Source organism: Eptesicus fuscus, chromosome 7 (assembly GCF_027574615.1).
Source record: "Eptesicus fuscus isolate TK198812 chromosome 7, DD_ASM_mEF_20220401, whole genome shotgun sequence".
NCBI classification, from domain to species: domain Eukaryota; kingdom Metazoa; phylum Chordata; class Mammalia; order Chiroptera; family Vespertilionidae; genus Eptesicus; species Eptesicus fuscus.
The window spans coordinates 101252501-101264353 of record NC_072479.1 but is presented as its reverse complement, the minus strand read 5'-3'; the positions used below and the strand labels follow the sequence as shown (position 1 = coordinate 101264353).

At 63.2% G+C, this 11853-nt stretch overlaps 1 protein-coding gene across 2 annotated transcripts in view; it reads right to left on the bottom strand.

Annotated features, from left to right (window-relative positions):
- Positions 1 to 461: 461 nt before the first annotated feature.
- Positions 462 to 11853, bottom strand: part of MICALL1 (MICAL like 1) — a 25400-nt gene continuing 14008 nt past the window's right edge. For both annotated transcript variants that reach the window (XM_054719505.1, XM_054719506.1), the window contains exons 8-16: positions 10726 to 11108; positions 8993 to 9408; positions 6766 to 6900; positions 5840 to 5966; positions 5640 to 5730; positions 5429 to 5502; positions 3070 to 3184; positions 2855 to 2901; positions 462 to 1913 (exon numbers count right to left, since the gene is read on the bottom strand). In XM_054719505.1, the coding sequence (XP_054575480.1) occupies positions 1789 to 1913; positions 2855 to 2901; positions 3070 to 3184; positions 5429 to 5502; positions 5640 to 5730; positions 5840 to 5966; positions 6766 to 6900; positions 8993 to 9408; positions 10726 to 11108 (1513 nt within the window). In that variant the 3' untranslated portion in view covers positions 462 to 1788. The remainder of the gene's footprint in view (positions 1914 to 2854; positions 2902 to 3069; positions 3185 to 5428; positions 5503 to 5639; positions 5731 to 5839; positions 5967 to 6765; positions 6901 to 8992; positions 9409 to 10725; positions 11109 to 11853) is intronic.

The window sequence follows — 11853 nt, the reverse complement described above, 5'->3', positions numbered from 1 at the left end:
AGAGCAGCCCGGGCCTGGCGCACGCGGCGGGGCCCCCATGGCTTTGGCAATCACGAGCCCTCCGTCCCGTGTTCTGTCCTTTCCCGTCTCCATAAACCACCCTATTTTGGAAATTTCAAGCAGCCCACCCACCTGGCGTCATACAATCCTGCAGGCCACGTGACCCAAGTTTAGTTTGTGGGTAAACTCTACCTGCAGTCTCAAACAGACAAGGGAGTGGGGCCAGATCCAGGGCGGCTTCAGGAACAGTCCGCGGGAAGCCTGTGTCCACGCCCTCCGGAACCTGAGGCCAGAGGGTGCAACACGACAAGGCCAGCCGCCGTCCACCACACGGCCCCATCGCACGGCCCCACCGCACGGCCCGAGGCAGCCAACTGGAGGACCCAGACACGTTCAGCCTACCCTCGGTTTAGTTTCAGATTAGTCGCCAACATTTACAAATTATACACACACACACCATCTGGATTTCTAGCTTCTTTTGAAAAATGGAAAGATCTGACGACACGGCACATTCCCACGGTAGTCCCCACCACCCGAGTCTCCTGACACCGAGGCAGCCCAACGGAGCCACCCCTCAGGTACCCAGCCCGGCTCTGCATCCTGGCCCCTGAAAGGCCCTGGAGTCGGTGACCCGGCCCCAGGGCAACAGGCACATGAGAAGGGGGCTGTCAGGGGCTACACGGGCAGGAGCCACCTCCCCCCCGGAGCAAGGGAGTCCCGCCCGAGGGCAGGCAGTGAGGCCAAAGCCCCCACATGCCTCCTGGGCCACCTGCGAGGCCAGGCACCTGGAGGCGGGAAAGAAGGCAGACCTGGCCAAGGCACAGCACCCGAGGCTGAGGGCACTGCAATGAGGTGGTCTCCGTTTATTGTTGGCGAAATACAGTGCGATCTTTCCCCAGAGGTGTGCTGAGGGAAGGGGCCTGGAGGTCCCAGACTAGCTTAGAGCAACAGTGCTTCGACCAAGAGCTGCTGGCACAGTCCCTGGGAAAAGGCCCATCCCCATCGCTCCTCCCAGTGGGGAGAGTGGCCATCAGTCCTCTGGTGAGAATAAGTCGGGGAAGAACAAGCAACAGGAGTGTGAAGAGACAGACTGGTGATGACCACACGCAGGAATGGGCCCCCCCCCCCCCTGGGGGGCGGGTGAGCCTCAATGGGGCCTCAGACTACAGTGTGTTAGAGAACCGGGATTAGCACCTACGAAGCAGACCCCTCAGTCCATCAGGGAGCTGCCACCGAGCCTGCCTCCAGAGGCCCTTGTGGGGAGAGACAGCTTGGGGCCCCCAGCTCCCCAGTGCGGCCAGCACAGCCCCTGTCCTGTGAGGTCCCTACAGAGCAAGGAACGAGGGAAGCACCTCCTAGAACTTAGAGACAGAGGGAGGGTTTCGTCCATCAGCCCCACTCAGGCTGAGGACAGTCACTGAGCAACAGGGAGACTTCATAAATAGAGGTCCCGAGGGGAGAAGCAGACTCGGGCCACCTGCCCCGCGAGGAAGACGGGAACTGAGCCGGGCCCTGCCGGGCAGGAAGCAGCCAGCGCAGCCAAGCCCTGCTCTCTGCCAACCGAGGAACAGGGCCCTAGAGGCAGGCGGCCGTGCGCACACCTCGGGGAAGGACCAAGGAGCTGCCGTCACAGCAGGGCTGGGCGACGAGGGGCAGGTGTGCGCAGCAGCTGCCGCTCCCCAGACCCAGGAGCCTGGACCCTGCTTGCTCCTTGGTCTGTCACAGCACCTGAGTCATCAGAACCAGATGGCACAGGCTGAGCCGGCGGGGCGGGGGGTCCCCTCGCTGTTAGCTCTTGTCCCCCGGGGACTTGCTCTTGGTGTCACGCTTATTTGGTGTCAGCAGCTTCAGCACCTTCCCCTTCTTGAACTTCCCCTTCTTGCTGCCCTCGGATTCAGCCTCCTTCTGGAACTCTGCCGGAGAGAGAGGGGAGCCTCAACAACATGGGGCGGGAGGGTGTGACAGAGGCCGGCACCTCCTCCCGGGAGCCCGGGGCCGTCACTTCGCCCTCAGCCTCTGGTTCTTTGCCTACAGGATGGGAACCATATTCTCTCCCAGTGTTTTGGCAAGGATCCGAGATAAAGGAATGTGAGAACTCTGAAGGGTGGCATACGTTTATCTTTAAAAGGCTGATTCCCTAGGCCGGTGCTCACAGCTCTGTGGGCTCCAAAACAAACACTGACTCAGAGCTGGAAGAAACCTCAGAAATCATCGCTCCTTGTCCCTGACTTTATAGATGAGAAAATGTGGGTTTGCAACGGACTAGCACCGACTGAGCTCTTCGTAGGTGCCAGGCCCTGGCGAAGTGCTTCCCACACGTGTTCCAGTACCCTCAGCACACGCCTAGGAGGCGGGGCCTCTGCCACCCCTTCTGAGGGCCAGGAGTCAGGTCAGGTCCCCCACTAATACGCACCAGAGCGGGCCTGGAAGCCCAGCAGCCTGACTGGAGTCTAGACGCAGCCGCAAGGCCACCACATGAGTCACGGTGGAACTAAGATTAAACCCAGGTCTGCCTCCTCCCCGCTCAGTGCTCCCTTCACCGCTGCAGGCCCTGCCTTATTGCTGGAAGGTGCTGCTATTGGAGCCCACAGACTTCTAAGACCAGCTGCAGCTCCCCGGGAGGAATGCAGAGTTCAGGCAAACCACGCTGGGCAAATGCTCACTGCACACCGGGGCTCCCTGTGGGCACCGGGCAGCCCACGCCCACCCTTCCTGGCCACAGGCCGCCTGCCTCGCCACACACGGCCTTCTCAACAAAACAGAACTGGGAGTTGGCACACGCCATCCTGTAGCACCCACTCCACCCCTTGTTCAACCTGGAGGTCAAAGGGGCCAGCGCCGAGGGGGGCCTCACCTTTCTTCTTAATCATGGCTTCCAGCATCTTATCTTCCTCCTCCTCCCTGAAACGAGACAGGGAAGCTGAATGTCACAGGAGGGAGGGCCAGAAATCTCAGTCCCTTCCAGCCTCCGGCTCCAGGTGAACAGGGTGCACTGGGGTCGCTGCAGTGAGGGCGACTCTGAGCCCTTCCCCCAGGAGCCCCAGGGGAGCCCTGACCCAGCCTGCTCACCTCTGCCGGTCCTCATCCAGGCAGTTGACAATGGCATTGCGCTGCTCAATGAGGGTCACCATCTCCTGCATCAGCACCTTCTCCCGGCCCCGGTCCTCCTCTGTCCAGTCCTTTTCTGCCCAAGGAGAAAGTTGGGGGTGTGAGTGGTAGGAAACCCTCCTGCCTTCCCAGGAAGCCAGGCAGCAACCCCTACATGCTGAGTTCGGGCCAGCCCTGTGCTAGAGGCCAGGACGGAGGAGCAAATGGGTGGGAGCCCACGTGGGGGGAAAGATGAAGGTTATTATAGAAGGGACCAAGGTTACTGGGCTGCCTTCCAAAACACCACCCGTGGGGGCTCAGGAGGGCCCGCACAGCACCTGCTCTAAGAGCAGAGACCAGCGCATGCCAGACAGCTTCCTGCTTCTGGGCATTCATTCATTCATAAATGCTCACGGTGGTTTCTTGGAGGAGGCAGGATTGGGCTGGGCCTCCTGAGAACCTCCCGAGGCGGCTGGCCAGAGGGAGCAGGGTGCAGAAAGAACAGGGAATCCCAGGGGTCCTCGGCAGGAGAAGCCAGGTGACCCACGTGGCTTATTGGAACATTAATGCCATGAAGGAGGGCAGACTAGAGGGGGCCCTGGGGCAGGGAGCCCAGCCATGCACCTGCTGCTCCTCCAGCCTCCTCTCAGGAATCCTCAAGGACCACCTCAGGGCCCACCTGCCCCTTAGGATTCCTCCCACCCAGCCCGCAGGCCCACCCCACATCTGCCACCACAGGACTCCCTGTTTTGAAATAAGCATCTAGGCCCCCCAGCCATGCCCCAGCGTCCCTCCACTTCACCTCGCACAAGGCAGCAGCAGAGGCCCGCACAGTGAGGGGACGGCTCGGGCTTCAGCCACCACCCAGTCCAAGCCCTACTCTGCCCCTCCCAGACCTGGGCCCGATCTCCATGGGGAAGCTGAGGCTCAGGGAGGTCAAGTCCGTGATCAGTGTCACACAGGAAGGATGGAGCCCGTATTTGAACGTGGGCAACCTGACACTCACCATCTGCAGCCCTTAGGGTATCTATGGGTCTCCACCCCGCCAACACAACCTCTGGGACAGGGTGACAAAGCCAGGATGTGCTGTCACCATGCAGAGGGCTGGACAAGCCACACAGTAAGGCCAGAGCCAGGCTGGCCGGCATACAGGTGCTCTGCCCACTCTGGCCACAGGGTGTCACTGTGGCTCCCTCCAGTGTGGTCACTCCTTAGCCTTCCCTGAGATTTGGGAGTGACTATTCTCCCAGGCCTTCCCAGGAACACTCCGGCCTCCGCCTCCGGGTCTCATCCCACCTCCCAACTTCCCCAGTCAATGGAGAGGCAGGGCCACCGACCCCGCTGGCAGGAAGGGCTGTGTCTACAGGGTCGGGCGCAGGTTAGAGACACAGGTAGAAGCCCAGGTCCACCATCCATGGGCAAGACTCCACCTCTCTGGCTCTGCATCTCCTCACCTGTTTGTGGAAATGCAGGTGCCACACCTGGGCCACAGGAAGTGGTCAGAGCCCTGGCTCCCTCTAAACACTCCACAGTCCCTGGGCCTCTGGGCCTGCAGCTGCGGCTCCCATGTCACAGCCACAGATCCCAACTCAGCCACTTGATAACCATCACTGTCTGCCCCTCAGGGGCCACAGAATATTTCCACATCCACTGTCACCTGGTCCCGAGAACACCCTATGAGGTAGGTACCCTCATCCTGTCTGACACTTGAAGCCACTGAGGAGGCCCCGCCCCCAGCACATGAGCAGCAAAACACAGGATGGTCTGCCTCCACACCCAGCCCTCCAGCTGCCCCTCCCCCGTCCGGAGCCGGCCCTGCCCCTCCCTCCCAGTCATCCTGAGTCACGCTGTGCAGGGGCTCCCTCCACCTTCCCTCCCAGTGCGGGCAGGTCCTGCTGAGCTCTAGCCCGAGCAAGTGGGAGAGTTTGACGTGCTTGCTCTCGCCTGAGGGCCTGAGCCCAGAGCTGCCTCTGGACAGGAAGCTGCTGTCATCTGCTCATCAGAGCAGCCCCGGCCTCTGCAGCCTGAGCCCCACCCCCCGGGATCCACCCACCCACACGGTCCAGGAGGGGGGCCGCCACAGGTGTCTGTTCCTGAGCTCGGTGCTCTGTGGCCAGTCATCTCCGACACCGTGTGTCCACACGCCCCGCTGGCTCCAGCCAGTTTATCACTGATGCAACCCAGACGGCGCCTCCCGGCCCTCTCCCTGGCCCTGTTCCCAGAGTCGGTGTGTCCCCATCAGAGCGCTGTCCGTCCACTCCCAGCCTGGAGGGGAAGGACTGGGCCCGCTCCCCTGTCCCCAGGCCCTGGCTGGTGCCCGCGTGCAGGAGGCTGCACTCACCTGGCTTGTTGAGAAGGCACCTGAGCTCATACTCCACGTCGGCCTGGCGCTGCTCCAGGTTCTGCTGCTTGAAGCTGGAGGGTGGGAATAAGACGACTATTACAGGCTGCCCCGGCCTGCGCTGTCAGTGATGCGGGGAGAAGTGGGGCGTCTCTCCCCTCCCAGCTGCACGGCCCAGGGCGGGGAGCGGGGCCGCGGGGGGAGGACTCACACGTAGATGAGCTCGGACTCCCGCCGCACCAGCAGGTGCTTCTCGTGGATGAGCTTGAACCAGTCCACCAGCATGTCGTCCTCGTGGCCCTCTGCAACCAGATGCCACTGAGGCCAGGGCTGGCAGCGGGTCCCGCCCTCAGCGAGAGCGGCGCCCGCCACCCCCGCGGCCGCCCGCCGGCCCTCCCGCAGCTCTCGCACCATTCACCCCGCCTCGCAGCTTCTTCTCCAGCTGCACCCCACGGAGTTCCAGGGCGTCCAGCTGGCGCTCGATGGTGTCCACCTCGCGGTGGATGTCCTCCTCAGGGATGTACTGGTCGGCCTGGACCTGCCCGACAGCACCCGGTCACCGGAGGAACAGCCCCCCGCCCCCGCCCCCTGCCTGCTGCCAGGAACTTCACGTTCTCGGGTCAGCACTGGCCGCCGCAGGCCCCGGGCCCGGGCGCCCTCCCACGCCCTATGCAGCACCCAGGGTGGGCACAGACACGGCTGCTCCATGCCCCTGGCCCAGCACCGATGGGCATTCACAGAGGGAGGCTCACTTCCCGCCTCTCGTGGCCGCCCTGCCCTTCTCTGCCACTCCCTGAGCGACATCCCAGGGTGAGTGGCCTTGTTACAGAGAGAGGGACACTGGAGAACACTAGACCAGTGGTCGGCAAACTGCGGCTCGAGAGCCACATGCGGCTCTTTGGCCCCTTAAGTGTGGCTCTTCCACAAGATACCACGTGCGGGCGCGCACGTACAGTGCGATTGAAACTGCGTGGCCCGTGCGCAGAAGTCGGTTTTCGGCTCTCAGAAGAAATTTCATTGTCCTGTTGATGTTTGGCTCTGTGACTATGAGTTTGCCGACCGCGGGCCTGGCCCATCTCACTGGGAGCCATCTCAGTGCTCTGACCCTTGAGCTCCTGTTAGTGACGAGCGGGAGGCCCCGCCCACTGCTCCTGCTTGCAAACAGCTGACCTGCTCGAAACGCCCCGGCCAAGTGAACCTTCCAGCTGGACCACCCAACGCCCCTCCAACATCCGGGCACAGCTGCCCAGGCAGCCCATCCTCCCCAAGTGCCCCATGGGGAGCCTGCGGCTGCCACGGGGGGCTGGGCCCGGCAGTCTGGAGCTCCCAGCTGGTACCTTGCGCTTGATGAGCGGGAAGCCGTGTCCCGGGGCAGGGGGCCTCGCTGGCCTGGGGCCTTTGGTGGCTTTCTTTGTGGCTGGGGACGCTGTGGGCGATGCCTTCCGGTTAAAGGGATTCTCCTTGCAGGAAGACTAAAGGCAGGTGACAAGACAGAGGGTAAGTCTGGGAAGGGAGCAGTGGGACTTGGGAAAGCAGGCTGCCCGGGGGCAGGGGAGGAGGCCCCCGCAGAGAGGAATCCCCCAGCATTCAGTCTCAGGCCCTCAGTCATCCAACACCCCCCCCCCCCCCCCACTCCCCAGCTCGGCCAGTGCAGCCGCTGCCCTGGGAACTTGTACACATGCTGGTCTAATTCTCACGGCCGCTCCGCCAAGTGGGTATTGTAATGCCCACTTTACAGCTGAAACTCAGGTTCAGAGAGGTTAAGTAATCGGCTCAAGGTCATGCACTTCCCAAGGACCCAAGCCAGCTGAGAATGTTTCAGGGCGGCAGCCATCAGCCCTGGGGGCAGTGGTCAGGTCTTGGAGTTTAGGGCCAACAGAGCTGCAGTAGCTCATTCAGCCTCATAACCGCCCCTTCCCCAGCGAGGCCTCCCAGGCTCAGAGAGGCACTGCTCCCTGCCCAGCGTGGCCCAGTCAGGAACACCGCCCCCTCCACCCGCCCCTCCCTGCCTTGCATCTGGCCAGCAGGTGGCGGAGAGCGGCTCCCCCTCCTGGGTAAGAACCCTCTCCTCCACTGGCCCCTGCGTGCACCCAGAGGGGACAGCCCTGCCCGCTTGAGGCCAGCACAGCCGGCAGCCCTAGCACCTCCAACCACTTCCCCAGCCACTGGAAGCACAGGGGTCATCAGGGCCCCATGGAGAGGCCTCACAGGCCGTGGAGTGTTCCCCGAGTGTTTACCCAGCTTTCTCCAGCAGCTGGGGAGGCAGGGGGCCCTGCTCACCCCTCGTGCAGCCCGGGGAGAGGTTCCCTCAGGGGTAGCTGCTCGGAGTCCAGGCATGGCCGGGAGGCAGGTATGGTTCCCGCAGGACAGCACCCACCCAAGACCCCTCTTCTGCCCACAGTGCCTCTGCCATCCTTGCCTCACCTTGGGGTTAGGGTGTGGGGATGCCTCAAAAGGAAGCCCACTTGGGTCTCTACCTCCTCTCTCCACAGTTGCACCCTGAGGGGCTCAGCAGGGCCAAACAGCCTGAAACCCCAGCCCCTCGGGGGTTCTCAGCCTTTCCTCAGACACACAATTCCTTCACCCAAAAGGGTGTTTAAAGGGAGAGGCCTAAAGAGGGGCGGTCCAAAGTCACCCCTCCCCCACCTCCCACGGAGGAACCCTGGGGCTTCTCAGAGCCGCTGAGGCCTAGAAAAGGGGCGGGGCCAGAGAAGGGGCAGGGCGGCCTCCTCCAGGCCTAGCAGGTGGTGGCAGAGCTGGACAGGCAGCCTTGGTGGAGGTCAGGGAAGGTTAAATGCCCGAGAGGCACATGGGCAGAGGCTGGACCAATAGCTCAGCTGCCTCCCCGGCCTTGTCCTCTGTCAGGTCAGACCATGACCACAGCTGCCCCATAGGAGCCGTCCTGCCACTCCCCCCGGGGCTGGGCCAGCCTTGGGCCTGCAGAGAGCTGCAGAGTGGGGGGCGAAAGTGGACAATCAGAACCTGGTGGCCCAGAGGGGCTGTGGCTGCAAGAGAGGCCCCTCAGGAACCAGGTGCCCAGAGGACTATCCTGACCCCTGGCGACCCCCCGTTCTTGGCATGGAACTGAAACAAGTGTGCAGACAGCCCACAAAGGCCATGAGCTCCCTGGGATGGTCGCCTCATGCCCACTCCACCCCCGAGAGGAGACGGAGTGCAGGACGGGCCTGGGAGGGCCTCTGGCATAAACAGGGCCTCAGGGAGCAGAAGGGTGGACAGAGGACGTGCGGATGGATGTGGCTGGGTGAGTGGATCCCGAATGGAGCAGTGCACGGATAGGCAGGTGAGCAGATGCCTGAATGCATCAATGCCTAGAGGCCAGGTGGGTGGACAGGTGAAGAAACGGACGGGAGGTCTGGCCGATGGACGAACGACAGACAGGTTTTCTGTGCCTCAGTGAATGGAGTGGTGAATGGGTAGATGGACACGGCCAGGTCAGTCAAGAAGTAAGAGGCCAGCAAAGATGGATGGCCACGGACATTCCCGCCCTGAGACCAGACCCCATTCACTGACAGGCCAGCTTCCGGGCGAGGGTGAGGCACTCACCTTTACCTGGAGCTGCGGGGATGAGGTGCCAGGCAAAGGCCTGGGGACCTTGTCTCCCACCAACAAGAGAGGGGTGGGGGCAGCGCCACTGCAGGGCTTGCCTGGCGGGGTACCCGCGCTGCCCCTGGTACTGGGGGCGAGGCCAGGGCTGGCTTGAGGCGTCCGGTCCAGGGTGGGCTGTGCCAGCTCCCCAGAGGAGGAGAGGGAGGAGTCGGCAGAGAGGCTGGCAGAGGTCCCGGGGGTGCCAGGAGCATGGACGGCAGGCTCTGAGGAGCTCTTGGGCACAACCGGCAGCTCCAGGAGGTCCCCGCCGGCGGGCTGGCTGGAGCCCTCGGAAGACAGGCTCTCCACGCTGAGGGCCGGCGACGGGGTGGCCGAGGGCGGCTCCGAGTGTGAGAGGCGGGAGGCGTGGAGAGCTGTACAAACAGATGAGCAAGTGGGCGCCACGCCTAACATGGTCCCCTCAACAGATCTGCGGGTGGCCTCGGACACCATGTCCTGCCACGTCCAGATGGAGCCCAGCAGGGCTACCATCTCCACTTCCCCTCCCATATCTGAGCCGACCCAAGCCAAGCCAAGTTTAAAAGGCAAATCTGAAAATTAATTAGTTAGTTAATTAATTGAACAGAATAAAAGTAAATAAAAATTTTTGCCTTAAAAAAAAAATAAATAAAGACAAATCTGCCAGGGGAGGGGAGGCACAGACAAAACGGAAAGGAAAGCGAGGCGGCGTGCCTGTGCCCCCAGCAGAGGGGGAGGGGGGCCGCAGGAGCGGCCAGCTCTGCCCGCACCACTGAAATCCTGGTGCGGTGATGACACCACACTTCAAAGTGTTCGAAGTGTCGTCATCTGCGCTTCCAGACAAGGCCGCAGGCGCAGAGCGACGGCACCGCCCGGCACCAGCTGGGGGTGAACCCAGTGAGTCTGACTCAGAGCTCATCACACCGCCCACCACCTCCTCTGGCTCAGTTAGAGGGTCTCAGGGCTCCAGCAGGGCCAGAGTGGGACCCCAGACCACCTGCCTCTGATCATCTCCAACCCGCTCTAGGCCCCACAATCTGAGGGCTCCCCTGAGGTCTCGGAGGCAGCCGGCCCTGCCATGGTGGAAGGTGACGGGGCCCAGGGCTGAGAAGACTGGCAGCTGGGGAGAGCCCACAATACCACGTGCCTGGGGGGAGGGAGCCCGGCAGAGGGACGCACGCCCGGAGCTGGCCCACCACCACCAGCTTCCAGATGAGCAGACCGGGACAGACACACGGACAGACACGGGGAAGGAACTGCTCAAAGTCACAAGGCCGAGTCGAACAGCCAGGTCAGAGCCCGAGGCTGTCAGCGGCCACGGGAGGGGGTGACTAGCTAGGCAGGAGGCCAGCTAAGCCCTGCCATGCACTTTCCCGGGAGCCAACGCCATGCTCAACACTTCACCCGAGAACTCTCAGGTGAAGGGGGGTCACCGAGGTAAATGAAGAGTCTAGGACCTGGATTCAAATCCTGCCTCTGCTGCTTAAATGCTGTGAGGACCTGGGCAAATCACTTACCCTCTCTGTACCTCGGTTTCCCTGCCTGAGAATGGGGGTAGGGCACCTATCTCACAGGTTAGCTCCAGGATAAATGAGGGGACACAGGTGAACCACCCGGCACCTGGCCGAGAGGGATCCTGCTGAACCACACCCCGCTCCCGGCCCTGACCCCCGCGTTCCGACTGTCAGGAGAGCTTCCAGGGACACACTCACCAAGCGGGGATGCGCTGGGCGCCCGGGGGGCAGGGCGCTTCTTGGTCTTGGGGCTGCTGGTGGGGGTGATGCCGTACCAGGGGTGCAGGGACTTGGGTGTGGACTCGGGGTGGGCCTGGGCAGGGCTGGTGGCCAGACTGGGTGCAGCAGGGGCCTCCTCCGCCTCCTCGCCCTCCTCCTCCTCAAAGGGGTTGTAGGGCTTGGGCTCCAGGCCAGCTGCCGCCGGGCTCCGCGGGGCCACCTCCTCGCCTCCGTTCTCCACGCTCCTGCGGTCCCGGCTGGGCGGCCGGGGGCTGCTGCTCGGGGGCAGGGGGGCTGGCTTCTTCTTCGGCTCTGCCTGGACCAGTGTGATCCAGGGCGGGTCCTTCCTGGGGGCGGGCGTCCTGGAGGGCAGCAGGGAGAGGCAGGAGCCCTCAGGAGGGAAGGGGCAGCGGCCTCTCTCTCTGGACAGCGCTGCGTCCATTTCCAAGGGGACGGATGAGAAACGGCGCCTTCCTCCTCTCCCGCCCCCAGCACGGGGAGGCCGGTCTGGGCCGCAGGCTGAAATGGACTGACAGTCACATCCCCACTGGACCCCTAGAGGCCCAGAGGGGGTGAACCTTCAGGCCACACAGCCCAGCCCAGGAAAGACCCACGGGGCTCCCTCTGTGACACTGAGAAAGTCGCCGGGCCTCTGCATCCGCCCCCCACCCAGGAAATGGGGACAAGAGTGACCCTCACCCCACAAGGTCACGGGAGGGTCCAGCGGGCACAGCACCTGGCACGCAGCGAGTGCTCACTGAGTCTGAACTACTCTTGTGCTGTCACACACCCACAGGGGCATCCCGGGATGTCCTCGCCTGGGGCGCAGGGTCCCCGGTGGAGGAGCTGAGCCAGGTACCCAGCTGCGCTGTGCTGGCCTTGTCTACACCTGCCTGCCAATCCTCCCAGCTCAGTGAGCCCCCAGGCCGCCCACGTCACGAAGGCAGCACAGGCGAGGGGAGGCGAGGGGACAGGGGCCCCGGGGAGCCTCAGGGGAAGGGATGTGGGCACAGCACTCCTTCCCCACTCAGAGACGAACCCTGCCCATTCTTGGGAGGGTACAGAGTGGGTCCTGTGCCTCCCCAGCAGGTCCCAGGAGCCCCCCAT